General features: G+C 35.6%; 1 protein-coding gene across 1 annotated transcript; it reads right to left on the bottom strand.

The window, feature by feature from the left end:
- Positions 1 to 280: 280 nt before the first annotated feature.
- LOC129256970 (DNA replication licensing factor mcm2-like) lies at positions 281 to 20606 on the bottom strand. The gene is made up of 17 exons (XM_054895203.2): positions 20163 to 20606; positions 14667 to 14854; positions 13890 to 14059; positions 13371 to 13456; positions 12579 to 12753; positions 12043 to 12262; positions 11585 to 11792; positions 10944 to 11078; positions 10366 to 10557; positions 6405 to 6498; positions 5836 to 6086; positions 5222 to 5386; positions 4721 to 4879; positions 3879 to 4031; positions 2891 to 3073; positions 2273 to 2428; positions 281 to 1862 (listed from the first exon to the last, which is right to left on the bottom strand). Exons 1-17 carry the CDS (start codon positions 20166 to 20168, stop codon positions 1752 to 1754), a joined length of 2652 nt encoding a protein of 883 aa, XP_054751178.1. The 5' UTR covers positions 20169 to 20606; the 3' UTR covers positions 281 to 1751.
- Positions 20607 to 25645: the final 5039 nt, after the last annotated feature.

Here is a 25645-nt window from a genome sequence, read left to right as displayed (position 1 = left end):
TGGTAAAACTGAAAACAAAGACAGATAATCTTGGGAATATATTTTTGTCTAATAACCATAAAAATAATTTGTCAAAGACTTCACTTATGTTCCTAGACTCTTTGATTGGTCTCCTTGATTGGTCTCACAAAAAAAAGCATTTTCACCACAAAAAAAAAACTATTCAAAACATCCAAATCCGTATTTGCCCGCTCTCTCATCAACCAATATCTTTGTCTCTCAGATCAAACAACAAATGCAGAATCATGCTCAAAATTACCAACATGTGAACAAAGGGGTATACTTCTTCATGAAATATATATACATACACATACTCGTACAGATTTTATTTGTAGATGTAAATGACATGAATCAGATTCACACAATCTACTGCTTTTAGTTAACAAATACAAAAGGCTGGACTCCTAATAGTTGATACAGATAAATATATATATATATACACCAACAAAATGGACAAGTAAATTACAATATTTATACATACTTACAGTAAGCAAACACATATTGCTTATAAATACCTTCAAAATTAAAGAGAGTTATTTAAATTGAAGTTTGTATCTCCATTCAGTGAATAAGCTTAGTTCTTGAAAGTTTTGTAGTGTATTTTTTTCTTCAAAATTTGAAAACTATTAGTACAATTAAGATTACTTTTTTTTTTTTGGGGGGGGGGGGTAAAGTCTAGGCAATTTCCTCTGAAAACTAACAAGGAATTTTGAATAATGAATTGTGAGCAAGAAGAAATTTGACAAGATCTATGTTACAGCAATATTCCTGATAAAACAAGGTAACAATTCTGTGGACAGTTAAATGAGAATGGTCAGCACAGAGAAGACATTCTGATTTGTCAATGAAATGCCTCCCCCCATCCCAGCGCTTAAATACGTTCCCCATTCTTAAACATGTAACAATATTTCTGCTAAACTAAGGCACTATAAGGCATCCAATAGTTCCATGGACTTTTTTTTATAAACCATAATTTCACTGTATTATATTTGTATTTATTTTGTTTTATTTCTCTGCTCTCACAAACACCCAAACCTCTCCAAAACAGTTTGAAAGCATGGACCCTCATCATGAATAACTTGAGATATCAATAGGCTTCTGTCCACAGTACTCATAACAGCGACGCTTAACTTTTAAGACTTCAAAGTACTGTTTACTCTGCCATGTGTAATAATTACAAAGCACATCCCATCAAATTATTCCATTTACCTAATAAAATAACTAGCCCTGTCCCTTTACCGATTTGTTATGTTACATATCATATGGGCAATTACGAGGATAAGTCTTTATTGTGAAAATGATATCTATGGTTACAGTATGTAGTCTCAAATGTTCTCATGATTTTATGACAACTCTTCAACGCAAATTGAGAATGAATATGTGTGCAAATTCAACCTTCAACTGGACAAGATCAAAGTTGTTTCAATAAGCCTGTGGAGTATGATACAGTCATTGTCTTATCTGGTATCTTTGTATCAGATGATGATGGGGTAGCATACATTACATGACATCCAATGATTTCTAAGAAGGTAGACACTTGGGGCACTATCAGGAACCACTCACAATGTACAGCTTCCAAATTAAGTTCAAGAACTATGTTAGCAACATGTAACTATCATTTAGCTGGAAATAAAAACGAGTTCAGAATTGGATTGTGAATGAGAAAGCGGTACCATTTTCTCATCAAAGTTCTGCATATTCCAGTTACACTATCATTGATGATAGAATACAGAATGGTGACTAGTCACTGCTCAGAACGACTGAACTATTACTTTCCTCCTGGTGTCATGAGTGAATTTATGAAGTTTAAAGACCTCGCTCTCGTAGAAAGCAGACAGGTTGAGAATGTTGATCTGACGAGCCTGTAATTACATGGAAGATAATAACATATACAGTAGGTAAGCTGAAATTAATCATAAAGTATTCATAATAATGTAAGCTTTAATACTGGACAAGCATCAGAATAAATGAACTCCTTGTCATTTATTTGTTGTCATTAATACAATGAAGAATATCAAAGGTGATATGAAGGATAAAAGTGAATAAATTATGATTAAGCTTACAAAATCAGCAGTAACTTAAATGAAGACATCAAACAGGTTCATATCAACTAGTGAACCCCTCAAATCTTCATATCAGCAAATTAGAATACTTGGATTTCAAATTTTTATTGCCAAAATCAGTGGCAAAGGTGAAAATCTTATGAACAAACAGAATAAATAGAAGTGACATGAGCTTCATACAATAATCATAATGAAAGCAAAATCCTCACCTTATCAGCAAGATCTTTTTCTGAGATCTCAACAATGTCTTGCTCTGTACCATAACGTGTCCTGTGGAATGACATCTGTTCCTGTACCAGCTGTTTCAATACAAACAGCAACAGCTCATTGTTGTCTCTTCGGAACGTCAGGTAACGGGAGAAATTCTAAACAAAAAGTAAAAAACAGATAAGGTTTATTTCAAGTCAAACGACCAAGGAACTGAGTAATATCCTTTTGATGAGACACTTCCCCACATTGCTTTTATAGCATTTTCTAATTGTTCATATATATCCAGAAAATATGGGCAGGTTGCAACAATTTTTCTTCTCTCATGCTCATGAATGTAAAAAAATAAGGCTCTCTAAAGCTGGCCTTGAAAACAGAACTGAAGTATTTTTAAGCCTAAAAGGTATTTGTGGATACAATTACACTTACCTATGGTAAAAAGACAATGAGAAATGATAAGCATTCTTTTTTTTCATTATATTCAGAAATCTGCAAAATTCTGTTTTGTAGATTAATATGATTACATTCATTAAGTTGACATATCTGAATTTATCCCATATTCATTATTCATACATTAAAATTCATTAAGAGGAAAGATAAAAAGACCAATATGAACGCACCTTGCGCATACTCCTCATGATACTGTATTTCTGTGTATCTATAAAGCTTTCCAGCATGACCCGAATGGCCATATTCACATCATCTTCATTGACGTACTCCCTCAGATGCATTCTTGCATTAGCCTCTGCCATACGGATCACAGACTCAATGTGACGAACTGTGATTGGAATGCTTCCAGTTGCCTGAAAAATAAAAATCATTAATTGCTATTAATATGAAAGGATTCAGATAATGACATCTGTAAACAATATAAACAAGATAATACAATTCGTTTATAAACAATAAGTATTTGTTTAATGAAAATTTGACTTTAAATCTAAATTGAGAACTAGTAGTTTAAGGAGTTAATTTCAACCAACCAAGTTAAGTGATAATTTAGAAACTGTTACACTGACGATAAATGAGCTTTTAAAATTTGATCTAAAAACTGTGGAAAAACATATAAACCAAGACGTTTTTATCCTCGGAGATGAATCTAACATTTCAGTTTCTCCAAAAAATATGAATTACGGGGAATTCAGTATTGAAAGCAGGGCTTGAATTGGTATCAATGCACCTCACGTTGGCCTTTTCAGATTTATTGAGCACTAATATCATCAAGATTTAGTGTTCATGCTTTAAACAATAAAAGGAAAAGGTCCTTCAGAAAAGTAGCTTTTGCCCTAAACTTGGCCTTGCAGGGAATAACTTTGCTTTTATACAAATTCGAATAGCATTTTTGGTCATAAGATCTCTCAACTAAGTAATGTAGTCCTATATAAAAATATGCTCTACAAAAGACTTTATGCATAGCATTCTTTCAAAAATATGGATCAAATTGCCATGCGATACCAGGGAAATTATTCCTTGCCTTGTGAAATTTGGGAGCAGTTATATTATCTACATCTAGAACAATTAAGCTGTATTATAGGAAAGTACCATTCAGAAAGGTAGTCTTGCCCTGAACATACGCATGGCCAAATTTGTCTATTTGAAGATGATCCTTACCATGGATTCTCTGCGGAGATCAGAGTACATCTTAGCAACCTTGTCCTGGTCCATATGATGAAGCTTAGGATGAACCTTGTCCTTGGCATAGATCAAATACTTCTTCAATAACTCCTGGGGGATCTTCTCTAGGCCACTAGTGGTAGGTAATTCCTGATGTATCAACAAATGTACAGAGGAATGAGAAATGAGCGGGAGACAATTATATGATGTCATAAAGACCCTATCGAAGGGTTTTAGATAGATGGAGTAAGAGTATACCATTTGAATCATGTTTGAAGCTGCCAGCAGGATCCAAGTCATGAATGTCCTGCTAAATCTTTCTTGCAGGCCTGCCCACATGAAAAATTCCCAGATTTAACAATTTAGCAAAAGAAATTCTTGGAACAATAGCCCGACAAACCAGTTACAAACTTAAATCCTAAACACATCAAAATTTATTCAAGCCTAAACCATAACATATATCCAGCAACCAAATGTCCAATGTCAAAGAGAAAGTAATTTGAGGATCAACTGCTTTAAATCTTCTGAGAAACTGAACGAAAAAAACATTGTCTAAAAAAAAGGGCATGAACTAATCAAAATGGTAATGATCAAGTCATTGCTCCATAACTGAACTAGCCATCGGATCTCCTCCAAACAAAGCCTGGAGCAAATGTTCTTTCAAATCATAATTCAGATCCATTTATTCAAAGTCTACACCTCTATAATTTCCGTAGTAAATTTTTTTTTCTAACAGGAAAAGATAAAAATTAGCTTTATGCAAACTTAGTAAATGATGCAAACTTTTTAAGAGATCTATTCTGTTTATCATGATAAACCTCTGACAAAGCACTACTTACAGGTAATTTGTCTTCATCAGTGTCTGCATTTGAAGGATGATGCCTGATATGACTGTCAACAACAAATCTAGCAAGCAACTCATCTTGTACAGGGTCAACGGTGTCTCGAACAACACACAGAATGTCAAAACGAGATAGGATGGGTTCTGTCAGGTCAACCTGAAATTAAAAACAAAAAATAAAACATTTACAACATGATCAAAAGGAAAGCTACTGAGATTAAAAAAAGGTAATAGAGAACGACAGGAAATTAAAGGATGTCCTTTCAGATCAACAAGTATTCCAGATATTTTAAGCACACCACATAAAGAGCATTAATAAGCTCACATTTTACAATGTACATGAACAAAGTTTGAAACAATGATCACATTATTACGTTACATACTACCTCTACTACTACTTCTTATTATTAATAATTTTGCCAACTGATATGACCTAAGGTGTAGATTTGCACTTGATTTCTGGATGGGTAGTGAGAGGTCTTTCCTTATTTTAACTTACATTTTCTGAGAAGGTAAGTGAGGGATTGTATCTTCCTCCAATGGGGTTAGCAGCAGCCATGATACTGCATCGAGCCTGAAGTGAAGTGACGATGCCTGCCTTGGAGATTGAGATACTCTGTTGTTCCATAGCTTCATGGATACTGGTTCTATCTGCATCATTCATCTAGGTGTAAATGACAAAGAAAAGCACATTTGAAGAACAGTGTAAATACCTGACATTAAAAACTAGACTATATGAAATGAGACGAGAAAAGTGATTTCCATAGGCAGGAGGACCTTATACACAGGTTCCCTATGAGCCATAGAAGAACAATGTTCATGAGAATAGAAAATTGATTTTGGTATTTATAAACAGGTAATCCTTGTAGGCAAGTAGTTACTACAGCAGATTTGAAATTAAAAATGATAAACACCACTTAATTGGCTAACACTAATCTTAATTTGTTGACTATCATCCAATTGAAGAATACTATAATTGTTTGATTTGTCTGCTCATATTTTTCTGACAAAAATTAGAATATTTCAATATATCAGTCAATCATTCCTCCAAATTTGTTCCCACAAAATATGATTTCAAGAAATCATGATATAAAGAATGTATTAAGAAATTACCTTATCAAATTCATCAATGATACACACTCCCTTGTCAGCTAAAACAAGAGCTCCAGCTTCCAACGTCCACTCTCTGGATACGGGATTACGCTGAACATAGGCTGTCAGACCAACAGCAGAAGCACCTTGACCTGTTGTGAACACTGCCCTTGGTGCGGTCTTCTCTACATACTTGAGGAACTGAGATTTAGCTGTACCAGGGTCACCACAGGCTAGGATGTTGATGTCACCACGTACTTTATGCTTCTGACCTGCAGAAAGTGTATTCATATGAAGATAGAGGCATGGGAGAGAGAGGTCTAAGTTTCAATCCCCTAAACATAGCCCTAACCAAAGCTTATTCCTAACCCTATGATCAACTACAATAGCAAATCTGTACATATCCTGTACGATATCAAATTCAGTTGGTTGCAAGAGAACAAATTATATTGCTGATTATCTCTAGATTTAAGATAAATGCATTTAATAGAAAGAATAGGCCTACGTAGTTTCCAGATATTTTTATAAGTTAGAAATACCAAGAATGAAAGTTTAGACAAAAAAGAACAAAAATAAGGTATAGAGCTTACCTGGATTCTTGGGTTCTCCACCAAATAAAGACAATGCTATCGCTCTCTTGATATCATCATGTCCGTAGATAGAGGGCGCAATACTAGCAAATATCTGAGGAGGATCAAATAGATTACAGATAACTATTAGAGATAGAGCATTCTTTTCCAAGGAAGATGTCCAATGAGGATTGACAAATCTTGGCTGGATTCACACTGGTCTTTAAGTGTGATACCCTCTACAGTGCATATCAAAAAAAAGTTTACACTTAGAAAAAATCCTGTAAAATCATATATTTGTAATATCCTGAAGATTTTTCCACATTTTAACATTGGTACAGATCCATTTAAGCAAATGACGATATAACTGTCGAAAAATATTTCCGCTTGAGTGAGCACCACTTACTTTTGAAAAGTTAGTGAAAAATGATTTGTTATGCGAATAAAAGTAGACCTTAATCATGACGAACACGTGGAATTTAGCTAGTAAAATTGATTTGAAGATATAATTTACCTTTTTTAACCTGTTTCCTTGCCCAAAACACTTCGAAGAGTGCATTGCGCCCCACCCCACTCCCCACACACTGAGGCCATCTCGACGATTTTTGCTTTACAATGAGCTGTGATTTACATGAAATGGCTTAGGCTTGACTTTCATTTTGTTAATCATTGTCAAGCTTGGGAAATGTGTGGAGAAACAAGTATTAAATGAAAAATGAAATGTAAACCCTCTTTATATGATAAAAACTCATGAAAAAATGCTGGAGATGTCAGATATAAACTTTTGTTCAGATTCAGTTATGTCCCCAGATCCAGCTGGCACAAAAAAGGGTAAAAGTTGTGCTTTCTAAGTGTTAAAATTTAAATTTGGGTTGCAAAATTGTTGCAAAATGCTTGAATGTATCCGTTTTATTTCAATTGACTAAAAGTGCAAGGGAAATGTCTGAGAAATGTTTCACAGGGTAAGTTTGATTTCGCCCTTTCCCCTTGACACAGCGTGGAAACGAGCATTTCTGCGAAAACAGATTTCTGCGAGCTTTACAAAAATGGACAGTGCTCACTCAAGTGTAACATTCTGTCAAAACTTTTACTTTCATTGGATAGATGAGACCCAAACCCAAGATTATATGTGAAATAATTACCCACATGTTGTATATTTTTTAATTCTCCGGGCCTTTTTCAAATTTTTTTGATACGCACTGTAGAGAAACCCATATCTGACATCCCTGCAACCCCCAAAAAATGAAACTAGCACATCAATGATGTGGAGCTCATCCGGCATCTCGCAACGGAATTTAACACAATTTTAATTTCAGCCCAGTTGACACTGTAGTGAATTATTTTGGTGACATGAATTGAGGGTATAGAATTGAAATTGATGAAGAAATTACATAGAAGCATTTTTTGTGATCTATGAATAAATTTCATATAAAATAGCATACTTTTCTAGTCAAAATTTCTTAACTCTGTAGAACCTTGGTGAACCTCATGTAGCTCTCGGATAGAACAAAAATAATCAAAATCAATGAACAAAATAAATAAGTCTTTTTTGTGAGTTGTGAAAATATATGAATAGATTAGCATATTTGATGAGTTTCAAAATTCTGTGTTATAATTTTGTATCACCACCTAGAGCTATCATACAGCAAACAAAATTGAAATTGATCAACAAATGAAGGAGAAAAAACATTTTTTGTGATTTATAAATACATTTTTGCATAAATTGGCATAAATAATTTTCTACTGAAAATTTCAAAATTCTGTGTAGAAGTTTGGAGAACCTATTGAGGTTCTACCAGATGGAAGAAAAAAAAATCAAATCAGTCCACAATTAAAGAAGCATTTTATGTGAATTTTCAAAAATATGCATAAATTAGCATAAACAATTTTCTAGTCAAAAGTTCAAAATTCTGTGTAGAAATTTGGTGAACCTCATGAAGTGCTACCAGAAGGAAGCCAAAAAATCAAAATTGGTTAACAAATAAGGACGAGCGCCAAGCGCTAAGTCCCATTCGGCCAGGGTCCAGGGCCCGCCCAAGGGCCCTGGAAGCTCTAGGGTTCTAAATGGTCTCTGATGCAATCTGAGCCTATTTTAGGGATCATTTTCCCACAAATTTAGTTCAAGTTTTGGGCATTTTTTTATGTTGCAGAGCCTCAACTTACAATTAATTCATGAAAAATATTTATGTCTTGATGAAGTCTACAAGAACATAATTAAACAATACATCGTGCTTTACCAGCGACATTGATTTTGCGAAAATAATCCGAGAGAGACGTTCCACTATAGTCTTTGTTCTCCAACCACTTCCACTGGAATTTGTTCTTGATTCCACTGTCTATTTGCTTAATGTTGGTTCCTCTTTCAACATCCATACTTGAAAAATTGTGATTAAATCCACATTCCACAATCGAAACGGAGTCTCAGCTCAGAATAACAACGTTAATTAAACGGGAGCGCGAAAACACCGTGTACGCCCGGTGTAGGCATACTCATCGCGCAGCGAACGCATAGCCATGCAGCCCATGCCATTTATCGCTTTGGTATTACACTAGACTCAAATACAGTCGTTTTCTCAAAATTCAAAGTTACGTTCACAATCCATACACGTTATAATGTACGGCGATCAGTCAACACCAATCACATACATACAGTGCAGTCTAGCGTAATGCGACCATATACACACACATGCACAAAAAAACCTTGATTAAAACTAGCATTTAACTGACCGGCTCGTACGAGTCTAATTCCATTATATCACAGGATTTTTTCTTGCACAAAAGCTTAGGTACATATAACGGCCGTACGGAGCATAGACTTCTCATTGAACGGCCGGATCTGGTCGTAGACAGTTCTGTCCGGCCTGAGAAAACTCGACCAGCCGGAACTTAAGGTCGGAAAAATGAAAAAGCCGGAATTCCGGCTATAGCCGGAACTCTGGCATCCCTGTGATTTATGAATTTCGCATAAATTAGCATAAATAATTTTCTACTCCAAATTTCTAAATTCTGTATAGGAGTTTGGTGAACCTCATGAAGCTCTACAAGATGGAAGGAAAACAAATCAAAATTGGTCAACAAATAAAGAAGCATTTCAAGTGAATTTTTAAAAATATGCATAAATTAGCATAAAAATTGTTCTAGTCAAAATTTCAAAATTCTGTGTAGAAGTTTGGTGAACCTCATGAAACTCTACCAGATGGAAGCAAAAAATTCAAAATAGGTCAACAAATAAAGAAAAAACATTTCTTGTGAATTTTGAAAAATGCGCATAAATTAGCATATTTAATGAGTTTCAAAATTCTATGTAGAAGTTTTAAATCCCCCACCTAGTGCTATCATATAAAGCAAACAGAAATGAAATCCGACTTGAAATGATGAAGCATTTTGAAATTGTGGACGGACGACAGACGCCACGACACAGCATAAGCTAATCTGGCCCTTCACGCTGGATGAGCTAAAAATGGGAAGACAGAGGCTGAAAATAGGGACACTGCAGGGTTTCCTATACATTAATATAGTAAAAGGGAAGGGACACTGCTTGAAGTAGCTATCTCTCTCTCCCTCTCTGAAAAGCTTTAGTGGTCACACAGAAGAATAAATATACAGTGTAAAAAAACCCAAATATTCCTTATCCCATAGTAATCATTTTCCCTTAAAAACCACAATAATCACCTCCTTGAATTCATATGTACTGGTAAACACCAAAATTTAAACTTGTCTGCAGTTACAAACGTAGCAAACCAAAACATTTCAAACTGAGCTTGGGGACCAATACAACTGATAAGTTCTCTCAATTCTAAACATCTCAAATTATTATCTTCATGAAACTTGAATACACTATAACATATTACAGATAACATTGCCTTGAGACTTTTATCAAGCTGGCTGGTACCCAAATTCATATATTTTACCAACTCTGAATAGCACTTCTTCACTTATCTGTCTTAAGTTTGTTCAATTAATGTTGTTTAATAACTCTCACCCTTTCTCCAATGCGTTCATCTCTAGAGAGTGCTACTATAGCCTTCACATCATCATCAGTGAGTGCACCAGCCACCATCTTATCATCTTTCTTTGTGATGTAGTTTGCTTGGATGAGTGTGGCAAACACAGGAAACCCATTAGCTGTGTTCAAAGAGCCATCATAATTGTTGTTGTATACTCCAGTCAGCTCCTGTGAGCACAAAATATGATTTTCAAGTGATATTTGGGTCTCTTCAATGTGAGGTACACCAATAATAATCAGTATTGAGCAATACCTCCACAGATGCAGAACATTCATATTTTCACTAGAATAAAAAGAGATAACCATCTTGAAATTGATTTTCTGATAAGAGATTTTCTTTGCACTTAATGACAAGATCAAATTCAACTTGCCATTATTCTCATTTACATTTGAGATATCTTACACCATGTGCACTTAATGTCTCATTACATGATGCACACAATACACTTACAGTATTCTCTTAGAGGACTAATTCTCCACATTTTCAGGATATCTAAACTAATTCGGTATATAAAGAAATGATTTCTTGCAAAAGCTGCTTCTTTGAAACTCACAATTTCATCTCCTGGTTTGCAGCTATCCACTAGATCAGCTAAGAGGATGGCATCTTTAGATCTTGGAAGTCTTCCAGCGGCAACCTTGCCTGGACTCTCCTGAATGGTGATACGCTGATAATTCTGATACAGGGTCTGGAGAGGGGAGAACAATAAAAAGAATATCTGATAATTGCATGTGTACATTGTGATGTTGTTTTATGCTTGAAAAAAAATCATTTGAAATGTTCAACAAGATAAAGCTTTCAAGGTAAGATTTTGCAATTACTTTTATACAATGTTATAAATTCATGAAGCCAGAGACTTGATGTCTGTAAAATATCGTAAGTATCATCCATTAAGATATATTACCTGTTATGTATGAATATAGATACATCTACATGTGAAGATTTATTTTTGTCAAGGAGCAAATAAATACCCAGCATATTCTAAAACATAAATTCCATTTTACTTGGGGGGAATTTCAAGGATAAACTCTAGAGATTAAAAGATGGAGAGCTATGGATTGAGATCTCTGCATAAGAATGTTTAATATCAATAAAGAAAAAAAACCGAGATAGTGAAAAACAAAGGAGGCAGAGAAAGAGGAAAAGGCAAGAAAAATGGAAGAAAAATGCAGTAGATTATATACAAATTAATACCTGTTCCATATTGATTTCAAAAGGACCTGTTGACTGACACTCGGGACAAGATCCTGGTCTGACCTCTTGGTTCTGGCTCTGGTAAAAGGGTCCTAGGACAAAGCCACATTTAGGACAGTCATACTTGATCATACTAAGCTGGGGCATGATGCCTGTTGCACTTGTTACAACCCCACTTGTTCGGATTAGTTGGTTCAGATGAAGTTGCCTGAATGTTGATTGAAACAAAGATTTAAAAAATCATTTTTAAAAATCCATTATTTCTGAAAAAATAATAAAACCACATGACTTTATCATAAAAAAAAAAAAAAAACAGCCTTGAAAAATATAGGCTGTGTGAGGAAAAGATGGAGAAAACGTAACTTGAAGATATTACCTTATTTGGTAAGCAATCAAAGATTAAAAAACACTGAAAAAACAAAAAACACACACAAATGAATATGAGATTTGATACAAACCTGAGCGATCTGAGCTCTTCAACAAGTGGCAGCTCTGCAATGCGGACATGAATCTCCTTGGCAATTTGCTCATACTTGGGAAACATTGCCAGGACAACTTCCTTGGCGGCTTCATCAAAGATCTTGAGCATTTCAGTTGGTGCCTCAGGCAAGAAGTAGGCCAAGACCTGCTCCTGTGAGGCCAGGATGTTGTAATCAACAACCAAACTCTCTTTATTACCTAAGAAACACATGAACAAATACATGAATTATAAAAAACTTTTGGATGAAACATTGGTAAAACTCAGTGTTATAAACTACTAGCACGGCAACCATTTTGAATGGCATTACACTGTACATAAAGTGTAATCAATAACACTCCATGTTATGAAATATAAAACCATTAGTACTCAAAATTATTTTCAAATTACTCAATATTCTTAACATGTACATGTTTTCTTTCAATACCCAATATGAGACTCAAGTTATTGCATAACTTCATTTACTTAATTTAATTTCATCATGGTGAATTCCAAAAGATAATCTACACTACTCACCTTCACACATTTGTCTGATCTTCTCACGGTAAAGGTTATGACCCTTGTCATCAACGAATGTACAGAGGAAGTTCTTAAAACGATTGTAGATCTCGAGACGAGGAGCAGCCAACGAGACCCACTCTCTGACAGAGTGACCCTTCATGTCTTCTAAATTCTCTATACTCTCAATCATCTTAAAAAATAATAAAGAAGATGTACATATCTATAGATTGTGTTTCTTTAGATTTAAAGTATATATGTTCCCGGTTTAGGATTATAATTTAATATTCTAGATGAAACTATACTCTTGAAAGAGAATTATTCAGCTATAACATGAAATAATGAATTGTAAGGTTATATAGAACTTAACATTACTAGAATATGAAGCTAAAAATGGGATACCAAAACATGTTGCTTATAAATGTTTTAACAAAGTGTAATTTTACTTCCAACAGACTAAAATCATGGATTTCAAAAATACATTTGCATATGTTTTCATTGACTGGGTTAATAATCAATGTTTTCAAATAAAACTTTAGTTGATGCAATTAGCAATGACTTCACAACAATTCTGCTTGGTAGTCACACTACACCACATCACAAAGAATCATAAAGTCACAACTAAACCACATCAGAAAGGACCCCCCTCATACAGATCACGACAATGATATGAATGAAATATCTCAAGAACCATTCAAAATTTGTGGGATTTTATGTCAGGCACAACATGTCAAGTAATATGTAGCCAAGTAATATGTAGCCGAGTGTTTCATTGAGAAAAATAAATTACTTTAATATTTGATACCATACCTCTTCATCATCCTCAATGCCCTCAGCAGCTCTCTCTGCCATTCTTCTCCTTCTTGTTGGTCTCTCATCTTCTTCATCACTCTCCTCTGAGAATCACAAAATGGGAAAATATAAAACTTTCTTAAACAAATCCTTAGGTTTGACATATCAACTAATATGTGGAACCAGGAAACAGAATTGTTGTTTCTCATAAGAGATTTAGAAGTTTCATTTGTTTTCGTTTCAGTTACATTTGCTTCCTTGCTTTGGAAAACAGCTATAAATTCCTAGAAATTCACTGAATTATGACACAAAAGTGTATTTTTTTGTAAAGTAATTTTTTGTGAAATAAACATTTTAATAAAAGTCCCTACTTCACACATACATTTACACTACCAGTCACAATGCTTTGAATCACTATTAGCTGTTAAAACTAGAGAATAGATTCGGTCCACTGAATCTATTGTTCTCGTTTTTTAATGACTGGTACTGTAGGTGTAGATTTTAAGTCTTAAGAATTTCATTGGTTCTATTACTGACCGTAGAGGAGGCCAGGCCTCATACGCCCTTGAGCAAGGGCCTCATCTCGATCTCTCTTTCGCATCGCTCTTTCAGCCGCTACCCTATCCTCTGGTGCCATACTGTCATAGTCTTCTTCATCAATATTGTCTGGGTCAAATCGATCCAACTCTGGAATGGCACGGTAATCTCTGTGAATTTCATGTAAAATTATAAAATAGTTCAGTTATCTTCTAGGAAAAGTAGCTCAAATTAATTAATATGAATTTTTATGCTAAAAGTGTTGTTCATTTTTACAATATCCATCTTTAATATGGTTGCATCAAGTACAAAGCAATATCATAACAACTATATTAGACCTCAGTTGAAAGACAGTCAAGCTTAATATTCTGGGGTATGAGTGGTCAAAAGTAAAAAGATCTGAAAAAAGGCAGAAGAGTATTGAAAAAGTCTGAAATACAAAGGGTTCCCATATTTTTGTAGAGGAAAGCAAAAAATAAGTTGAAATTTTTAAGCTGAAAAAAAAAATCTGAACTCTCACACCCTTGAATATTAAAACACATCAAATTTAACTAATTCACAATTCATTTTGAAAAAAAAAAAACATGAATAACAACATTTGGATCAAAGATTTTTAATTTTTTTTTTAACAAACATGAGCAATATATTTTTAATCAAATCATTCCTATGATTTAACTTGAAAAAAATCCATGATGGGGAAAACTCTTTTCAACATAATTTTATGTTTACTAGTACAAGGAGAATATTTTCACAAATTTTCATATTCATGTAATTTACCTTTCAAAATTTGCTCCAAAGAGTTCCTCGCCATCCTCTTCCTCTTCCACATCTGGTGCTCCTCCAGGTTGTAGCTCAGACTCATCTTCAAATGGAGGAAGGTCACTTCTACCAGGACTTGATGACAGTAGGCCTGATCGGTCTGCTGCTGGACTGGTGGGCTCTGAAAACGGCTCAGATGTACGATCCTGAAACATGAACACAAATTAGTTTTAAGTATTACCTCTGTTATATGCATAGATCTATATACCAACATTTGACAGGTACTTTTTTTGTATATGCACATAATTAATTAGGGCTAATTAACATATAACACATAAACATATAAAAACAAAAAAATTACCTTATTTCTTAGAGGAGATCATACCGATCAAAATGAGGTGCAGCCTGATGTGGTTTGCATAGATATTAATTTTTGTGTGACACCCCCAGTTAGCCAGGAGGCTCCTAGAGAGTAACAAGTGGAATGCCTCTGGCGGTGTCACCTGCATCACGCAATTCAATATAGCAGCAGTGCTGACTTTGAAAACTACAATAAAATAATTATTCACAAAAAACACCATTCATATGATACAATACTACGTTCATTGACATTTGACCTTGATCATGTGACCTAAAACTTGTCAGTGATACTTGATTACCCCTATATCCACATTTTATACACTATATCTATAAACTTTGAAAGTTATCTAATAATTACCTCTAAAATGGCCAAAGTTCAATGACCTTAAATGACCTTTGACTTTGGTCATGTGACCTGAAACTCGCATGAGATGTTCAGTGATACTTGATGACTCTTATGTCCAAGTTTTATGAACTAGTATGTCCAAGTTTTATGAACTAGACCAATATACTTACAGAGTTATGATGGGAATTCAACAAATGCCCCCAACATGGCCAAAGTCCATTGACCTTGGTCATGTGACCTGAAACTCGCACAAGATGTTCAATGATACTTAGTTACTCTTATGTCCACGTTTCATGAATCAGATCCATAAACTTTAAAAGTTATGATGGTAATTCAACAGATACCCCCATTATGGCCAAAGTTCATTGACCTTTGACTTTGGTCATGTGACCTGAAATGTGCAAAGGATGTTCAGTGATACTTGATTACTCTTATGTCCAAGTTTCATGAATCAGATCCATAAACATTCAAAGTTATGATGGTAATTCAACAGATACCCCCAATTTGGCCAAAGTTCATTGACCCTAAATACTATTATGTCCAAATTTCAGAATAATAATAATATAATAATATTCCGCATTTATATAGCGCTTAATACATCGGAACGACGTCTCTAAGCGCTTTACAGACATATTATTACCCCGGTCATCGGATCCTTGCATGCCCGCATACAATGTATGCACCTTCTCCACTCCCTGGGGAGCATTCCAACAAGAGTTCCAAGACTCAATTGCTAGGCATACTACATAATTATAGGCTTTCACATCCTACCGGGTACCCATTTAACACCTGGGTGGAGAGTGGCAAAGTGTGGATTAACGCCTTGCCAAAGGACGCTAGGCCATGGTGGGATTCGAACACACGACCCTCTGATTACAAGGCGAGATTCAGAACCGCTACACCACGACGCATCCATAAACTTTCAAAGTTATGATGGTAACTCAACAGAGTTGAGTTTTCTCAGGTAAAAAGTTGTATGCAACAGGCCCCTGATGTCCAAGTTTCATGAACTAGGTCCACATATTTTTTAAGTTATGATGACATTTCAAAAACTTAACCTTATATGTAGGTTAAGATTTTGATGTTGATTCCCCCAACATGGTCTAAGTTCATTAACCCTAAATGACCTTTGACCTTGGTCATGTGACCTGAAACTCAGGCAGGATGTTCAGTAATACTTGATTAACCTTATGGCCAGGTTTCATGAACAAGGTCCATATACTTACTAAGTTATGCTGTCATTTCAAAAAATTAACCTTCGGTTAAGATTTGGTGTTGACGCCAACGCCGCTGTCAGAAAAGCGGCGCCTATAGTCTCACTCTGCTATGCAGGCGAGACAAAAATTATTCACCAACGTGTGCTTTCTCTTCACGGAGCCAGGAATTGCGTCCCATTCATGTACGTGTACCAAATGAAAAACCTAAAATTTTCGCCCTCAAGATTTCTACTTTCCTTCTAAAAGATCTAGCCCTAAATCATGTGAATGGAATACAACTTCATTTCCAACATTTATACAATATTGATTTCATTTTGAGACGCATATCCTCTGATATACTTTATCAAAAGCAACACACAGCAGCGAACATTAGCGCTATGAAAATCATTGCAGAAACAAGAAAACAGGCGTGCATAAACATATTTTTTACGTACATCGCCAACAACCGCTCACAAAATGCATTGACATCACCGTGCAGATCAGTATATCTACAGCAAAAAAGCAGTTAAAATTCGATGGAGAAATGTGCGGAAAAACGTTAAAAATGCATCTTTTTCGGACAGTATTGATGTCGATAGTCGCGCTTACCTTCGGTCAGAAGTTGATTTTCATTTGGGCGTAAAATTCTAGAGGATTGGAAACAGGTGGTGGTCGTAAAATGCTCTTATAGAATGTCCATTTGTCATGTTTCCCGGGGGGGGGGGGGGGGGGGGGGGGACTCAACCAAAAAAGTATGCCGTGGGCGAGACAAAAAACGGGGGCCTTGGAGCGGGCTTATTGTAAAAAGGAGGGTCGGAACAGGCTTCGGAACGAAATGTTTGTGAAAACATGAACGGGTCGCCTGCGTATGCATCCCTATGGAACGGTCTGTTCTAATTCAACATGTCCTATCTCTAAGCCTCCCTGCTTCAGTTAGCCAAGCCTTCACCTCTGCTCATCCCCTCATCCTTGCCACTAATATCTTATTACCCTCCTCGCACCTATCTGTCACTCTTGCTGCCAATGTTATGACCCACTGCCTCAGATACATTCTTAAAATTCATCATATTCGCTTAGTCTTAGAGAAATTACTTCAACACAACAACCAACCTGTGGATAGCCGCTGATCCTCAGATACCTGGGGAAGAACAACAAAGAAGAAGGAACGTGCATGCAGCTAGCCCGGCAACACGGGCGCCGGGTACGCTAGCGCAGAGGCGACGGTCGGACAGCCCTCTGTGGCCACTTTTCACCAAAACTGCGGCTCATTGTATTACATCAAGCGCGGCCGGAACGGCACAACAGAAAATATGCGAAGCTTTGGTCTTTTTGGAGCAGATTTCTTCCTTTTTTCTCGATAAGAAAATGCTATGCTTTGGAGCAGCTTTCTTTGTTCTTTTTCTCAATAAGACAAAAATGCTATGCCTTGGAATGGAAATTTGAGTGTAAAAATGGGGGTCCCCTCCGCGGCACATACCCACTATGCATTATATATTGAGTGCCCCCCCCCCCCTGGCCCGGGCATGTTTGTAAGTAATATAGGTCCATCAAGATCTAACTGTTAACGAGTTCAGTTAGATCGACTCTAGATAATTAAATTATTGGACTTGCCTACATAGACCTAGATCTAGACTATTACCGGCATAATTGTACTTGATGCCCCCAGGGGACATCAACTTTTTTACCTTGATTCGTGGATCCTCGACCCGACCCTGTTTATCATCGGCGAGTTGATATCCATCCGCGCGTGGTTCGGTTGATCGCGCAACAAATAAAGTAATTGGGGGCATCAAGTACAAGTAATATAAGAGAGACGAGCTTTAGCTCTCAAGGTTACATTAGCTATCAAGGTTAATTTTGCCAACAAGGTTAATTTTGGCTACAAGGTTAATTTTGTTGAAATTTTTGGGGGCATCAAGTACAAGTAATATAAGAGAGACGAGCTATAGCTCTCAAAGTTACATTAGCTATCAAGGTTAATTTTGCCAACAAGGTTAATTTTGGCTACAAGGTTAATTTTGTTGAAATTTTTGGGGGCATCAAGTCAAGTAATATAAGAGAGACGAGCTATAGCTCTCAAGGTTACATTAGCTATCAAGGTTAATTTTGCCAACAAGGTTAATTTTGGCTACAAGGTTAATTTTGTTGAAATTTTTGGGGGCATCAAGTACAAGTAATATAAGAGAGACGAGCTTTAGCTCTCAAGGTTACATTAGCTATCAAGGTTAATTTTGCCAACAAGGTTAATTTTGGCTACAAGGTTAATTTTGTTGAAATTTTTGGGGGCATCAAGTGCAAGTAATATAAGAGAGACGTACGTGCTATAGCTCTCAAGGTTACATTAGCTCTCAAGGTTAATTTTGCCAACAAGGTTAATTTTGGCTACAAGGTTAATTTTGTTGAAATTTTTGAGGGCATCAAGTGCAAGTAATATAAGAGAGACGAGCTATAGCTCTCAAGGTTACATTAGCTATCAAGGTTAATTTTGCCAACAAGGTTAATTTTGGCTACAAGGTTAATTTTGTTGAAATTTTTGGGGGCATCAAGTACAAGTAATATAAGAGAGACCAGCTTTAGCTCTCAAGGTTACATTAGCTATCAAGGTTAATTTTGGCTACAAGGTTAATTTTGTTGAAATTTTTGGGGGCATCAAGTGCAAGTAATATAAGAGAGACGAGCTATAGCTCTCAAGGTTACATTAGCTCTCAAGGTTAATTTTGCCAACAAGGTTAATTTTGGCTACAAGGTTAATTTTGTTGAAATTTTTGGGGGCATCAAGTACAAGTAATAATAGAGAGATTATTCTCTAGCTATCAAGGTTAATTTAGCCAATAAGGTTAATTCGTTTCGACGATGTTATGAAGGCTTGCGCGGCTAGAAAATAGAAAAAGAGGGGAAATGGGGTTAGTGGAATGTAAACTTCTGAATAAACATGCTGAATAACTGGAAAATTTGGGGGCATCAAGTACAAGTAATAATAGAGAGTTTATTCTCTAGCTATCAAGGTTAATTTTGTCAACACTTCTAGTTCTAGGATTACTCGCCGGATCACTGCTTTCATCAATTTTGGGGGCATCAAGTGCAAGTAATAAGAGGATAGATGAGGAGGCAAGGATGCGCGCTCATCTAGATGCACCTGTTTGCGCATTTGTACTCGCATCTCATATGGGGTGCGCTAGCGCAAACCAGAACTACTTTCTATTTTTTTTTATAGTGAGAAAAGAAATGTTTACATTTTGGTAACGAAGAATCATCGGGAAATCAAGGAGTACCAAAAGGTAAAAACGTTGATGTCCCCTGGGGGCATCAAGTACAATTATGCCCTGATACCGAGACTCTAAGTCTAACGGTCGCGACGTTAAAACGCAAACGCCACGATCAGGAGATGTAAAATTTCCACCATTTTTAAATACCCATATAACAATTACACACGTGCAAACCATACCGGTACCGGTAGGCGGCGGTACTTAAAATGTTAAATCTAGTAACACCCGCATCACAACATCAACTCGCAACTCGTCTCGGTCTGACTATCGGTCTTCACATCAGGTTTCTCATTTATTAAACCATCCTCAGATTCAATATTCTTTAGAAAAATACAATAATACTTACAGCCATCTTTTCTCAGATATAACAAAATTTGTTGCAGTGCAATCGGTCTGTGGAGATTCACTCGGAGTTTGTTTTCTTTCTGCACCAATGTTCACATGTGTAGAAATTCGCGGCCAGCTGTTTCCCGCAATAGGACACTCGTGATCAAAATCCCCGCGAAACTGTTGAGCAAAACGAAGAAAGTAGTCTGCGTAAACAGACTCTGAACACAGTAAACCAGGTTCAAATTAATTTTCCACTTTACATTTTTCACATTTACCATTGGCGGACCCATGGGAAAGCTGCAGTAGTTCCATATTGGCGGTGCAAAAAAAAAAAAAAAAAGTGAAGGAAGGGGGGATATATTAAAGAGAAAGACGAAAAGTGAATGAATTGAGGCTAGCCTAGGGGAATAACAGACCAAATTAATGCTGTGTCTCCATCGTTTTGTCGGTTTTTCTGCTGGACTAAGTAGAATTTGTTATTTGTAATTATTTCTCTATTTTTTAAACAATAGATTTAACTTGTCTTTTAATTCACTTGATTTATTTTGCTATAGCTTGCTTCGAGGTCTATGCTTCGATTAAGTATAAAATCTAACTCCGGGATCTAACTCCAAATAGGCGAAGATAGTTATTAGGGCCCCGGTTAGGGCCTATACTTATAAAATCATGTTCAATACACTTATATTTTTCAATTAACGCCTTATTCAAACAATACCTAAATATTAGGTAAGAGCAAGTAAATGTTAATATCTATTTGTGTTTGAAATTGTTTTGAATTTGGGTGTGCAAAATATTTTATTCTTTAGTTGAATCAACGAAAGAGCATCATTGAACATAGTCATGACACGTCTGATTTCTTTTTAGGTTTTCGGAAAATGTTAATATTATCAATTTTATTTGTTAGGATGAACCGGTCGCGTATAAATGTAAATGTTCGAGTACTTCCGGTACCTATCATTTAGGCCCTACAGGCATAGTGACAATGCATTAAAGTCTAATATTTGGATAAAAATGTCTAAAGTGAAAATGATGCCAAAATTACTTAAAGTGGGACGATGGGGGAACGGACTTTCGAATAACGAAAGTCCACTCCGGCACTCCCCCCTCAGTTTTTTTGAGTGATTGTTTTACTCAATTGAATTAAGTTGTTATAACTTAATTTACTTGAGTAAAATTGATGCAAAGTAATAATTAAATTTTACTAAAAATTGCCAAACTTATATATATTTGAAAAAATCAAGGCATTTTTTTGCCTCAATTTATATAGGAGCAAAGATCTGCAGTGAATCTTTTGTACTGGTGGGAGGATTGTCTGCATGGCGGATTTCCTGTGAAAGTCTGCTATCTCATTTATTCTACATAATATTCACTTGAAGGAGGAGGAGGAGGAGAAACAAAAGAAGTAAAAAATTTTAATAAATAAATAAATAAATAAATGAATAAATAAATAAATAGGCCTAATCATAATTTTATGTAATATTGGAAAATATAGGCCTATAAACTTTCAGGTCATTATAATTATTTTTAAAAATGGCTCGCGCTTCGCACTCCTGTGAGCATATAGATGTCGATCACCGGGGAGGGGGGGGGGATAACCCCCTCTTTTTCAGATGGGGTGGCCTATAAAATGTTATCACCCCTGATAGGCCTATAACGAGGGAGTACAAGCTGATCGGATGATAGCCCGGGGATAATGGTAATCATGACTTGTGTAATATTATAATTGATTGTCGTACGTAGGCCAATACATGATGACAATTTTTTTCTCTGGATTAGTCTTACTAATGAAACCAATCCTTCTAGATATTGGTAGAAACAGAAGGGTGGAGAAAGAAATCAAATCCAAGATGAAATAGAATTAAAAGAAATAATAATGTCGTGACAGCACTCTTCTGAATGTCACAAAAAGAGTAATTTTTGTTCTTTAAAAGATCCATGCAGGTTTCTGATGTGAATAGAAATATTCAGGAAAACTAACAAGTGTAATGATATATGGCCCATTTTCATGTCGATTTTTCAATAATGCATGTGTATTCTTCAATACCGGTCTTTAGCACCCCACCCCCTTCAGATATTGGACTTGGAGGGTGCATGATGGACCCCCAACAACAACAAAATGTGAAAAAATAGAAAAGGAAAAGAAAAAGGGTGAAATATGATATGTTCTTTAATATGATGTCAAAATCTATTTAAAAAACTTGATTCTTGTAAAAAAAAAAGGATAAAACATTTAGATCCATATCTCCTCAACAATTTTCTTATACAAGTGCTTAAAATGTTCCCTTTGGTTATATCATCATCATCATCATCATCATCATATCAGCCATGTTCAGCCCACTGCAAGGCGAAGGCCTCCTCAAGTTGGTGCCAAAGGCGCTTGTCTTGTCATGCTTGTGCTGATGCAATCCAATTTATGCCAATGAATTTTGTGAGCTCGTCACTCCATCTCAATTTTTGTCTACCCCGATTTCGTGATCCTAGCCATGGTCTCCATTCTGTAATGCGTTTGGTCCACCTATTATCATGTGATCTTGCAAGGTGGCCAGCCCATCTGATTCTCCATTTCGTTGATTTAATTGCTTTGATTATGTCTATTACTCTAGTCTGGCTCCTAATCCATTGTATGGTTTTCCTGTCACGTTTTGATATCCGTATCATTATACGTTCCATACTGTGTTGAGTGGTTTTTAATTTCTGTTCCATTTTCTTTGTTACAGACCATGCAGGTTTCAGAACCATAGGTCATTGCCGGTATAACGCATTGATTAAATACTTTTCTCTTAAGGCAAATTGGCATATTGCTCTTCATAATGTCATTGAAATTCCCAAAAGCGATCCATCCAGCTCTTGTCCTCCAATTGTTCATGATCCATTCTGACGTGTTGCCCAAGGTAGATATACAGCGCGTCCCCAAAAAAATGTCCCTCTGACAAAGGGCTGAATTAATTCTAAAATGTGGAAGTATTCTCAAATAAATGTTTATGAGCAGAAAGCTCATTTCATGATCTAACTTCTGGGAAAATTTCATTGGTCGCGCTTCAGCGGTTTTGAATACATACTCTGTTACGTAACAGTGGTGCATTTTAGCCCATTCCAAGTTTGCAGCATTGATGCATTTCTGCATTGTCTATGGCATATATTAACCCCCATTTGTACATCCAAGATGATACGGGGAATCAGTGCACCAACTTGGAAAGAAAATGTGAATGAGGGATGAGTAAAATAAGCTGAAAAATAAAGGTGAATCCACAAGTTAATCACCCTTTGCAAAAAGAAACTTTACCAGAGAAAAAATTGACCTCTTTTTTCTTTTAAAAAGTTTCATTGACCACAGTAGCTTATTAACTAAAAAAATAATGAAAACAAAAATGCAGTATTAGGCATGAAGTAGGCATGAATTAGGCATGAAACAGACATGACCAGTTAGTGTCTTTAATCATTGTGCATCTCCTATTATCAAACATGAAATGAACTGTCAAATATTGCTTTTGCCCTTTTGAACATGCTCAAGGTTGTGATTTGATGAGCTTGGTTAGATCATGGAGACTTCCCTGATCAGATCAGGGAATACCTTGGTCAGAATGTTCAAAGGGGGTTGATATGCTAGAAAGTGCAGAACACACAGCAGTGCTGCATGCATGCAAACTTGGAATGGGCTGAAAAGCACCACTGTTACATAATAGACTGTGTATTCAAAACCACTGAAGCGAGACCAATAAGATTTTTAAAGAAGTTAGAACATGATATGAGCTTCCTAGTCTTATACATTTCATTGAGAATATTTTTTTATTTTTTGAAGTAATTTAGCCGCATATCAGAGGGACATTTTTGGGGGGACGCGCTGTAATGATCTACTTTCTCGACTTCAGAATTATCCATTATGATTCTTTCCTCCTTAGCAAATTTGTTGAACATTATTTTTGTCTTTTTCATGTTGATCTTCAGACCTACTTTGTTACTTTCAGTGTTGAGATCGTTGAGCATATTTTCTAGCTTGTGGCCATCATCAGTAATTAGAATGATACCATTGGCAAATCTCAGGTGGTGGAGACACTCCACTCACCTTCAATGTTCAATATATATATCAAGTTCAAGTTCAAGTTTATTTATTCAAAACCAAAAACATCACATCATAATCAAAATAGATATTACATACAACGTAAATGAGTGCATGAACATACATCAATTATATTATAGCATAGACGAATTCGTTTTAGGACCCCTTTAAAAGCAAAGCTTGTGAGAATACTTATGATTATTCACATAAAACATAGTATATACTGATCTACAAGATACAAAAGGAGAGGGAAAAAATAGATATATAATAAGGTTAAGATGCTAAAAATAGAATGGAAAACTATTACAAACACACATATATACACACACACACCCACACACAACCGCATTCACCCACATAATTATGCACACTTACTAAACATAAATTCTGAGTAGGTCATCAACTTAAATGCAAATACATCCTTTCTTACACAAAATATGGGCATATGATCTGAAATATCTGAGTAAATTACACCAGAGCAAAATTCATTTTGAATGCAATTAGTGAAAATAGCATCCATCAGGGTTGCACTGTCTTCTGTAACACTCGATAGGTTTTGTGATAAGAGAGAACATTCCAAAGGAGTACATAAAATCAACAAAACTTTTAACACATTGATCATTATCATAATTCAATAAATTTATGTTAAAATCACCCATCAAATAGATCTCCTTGTTCTCTCTACTCACAAACTGTAGCTGATGTTCAAAATCCTCAATAAAAGACATACTATCATAGTTTGGTGCCCTATATACACAACCAATAATAACCTTTCAGAGTGAATTGTTGTTTCAACAAAGACTACTTCATACCATGTCTTAGAACCAGACAGATCTTCACGTAATTCAAAATCTATGTCATCTTTTACATATACAAGCATGTCCCACCCCCGATTTTCCTGCCCTACATTTATGAACGCAAGAATAGCCAGGTATCTGAAACAGTCGGATATCAGTAGCATCTTTCAAACCAAGTTTCTGTATAACACCTATTACTGAGAAATCATGTTTTAAGCATGACAGTAAATGTAACAGATCATCAAAATTTTTACATAAACTTCTGGCATTCAAATGCATAAGATTAAAATTTCCCTCTTTATTCTGATCAAATACCTCACAATTAATATAATCACAACTTCTGGCATTCAAATGCATAAGATTAAAATTTCCCTCTTTATTCTGATCAAATACCTCACAATTAATATAATCACAACTTCTTAATATTATGTTTACATCTTCTTCAACAATGGTATCCACTAGTAATTATTAAAGAAAATCGATGACACATTAAATATTTTGTACATATATGAATCTGTTATGATACTACTCAGAGTTGATCTACCATACAAACACACATGGCTTATAAACATATTAAACAGACACCAAAACACAAAAAGGCACTCACACAAACAGTTCATACTTGTAGGTCTATGCCCACACACA

The sequence above is a fragment of the Lytechinus pictus genome, chromosome 3, assembly GCF_037042905.1.
Source record: "Lytechinus pictus isolate F3 Inbred chromosome 3, Lp3.0, whole genome shotgun sequence".
In the NCBI taxonomy this organism is placed as follows: domain Eukaryota; kingdom Metazoa; phylum Echinodermata; class Echinoidea; order Temnopleuroida; family Toxopneustidae; genus Lytechinus; species Lytechinus pictus.
Note: the sequence above shows the minus strand (reverse complement) of the source record. Positions and strands in the feature narration are given on the sequence as shown.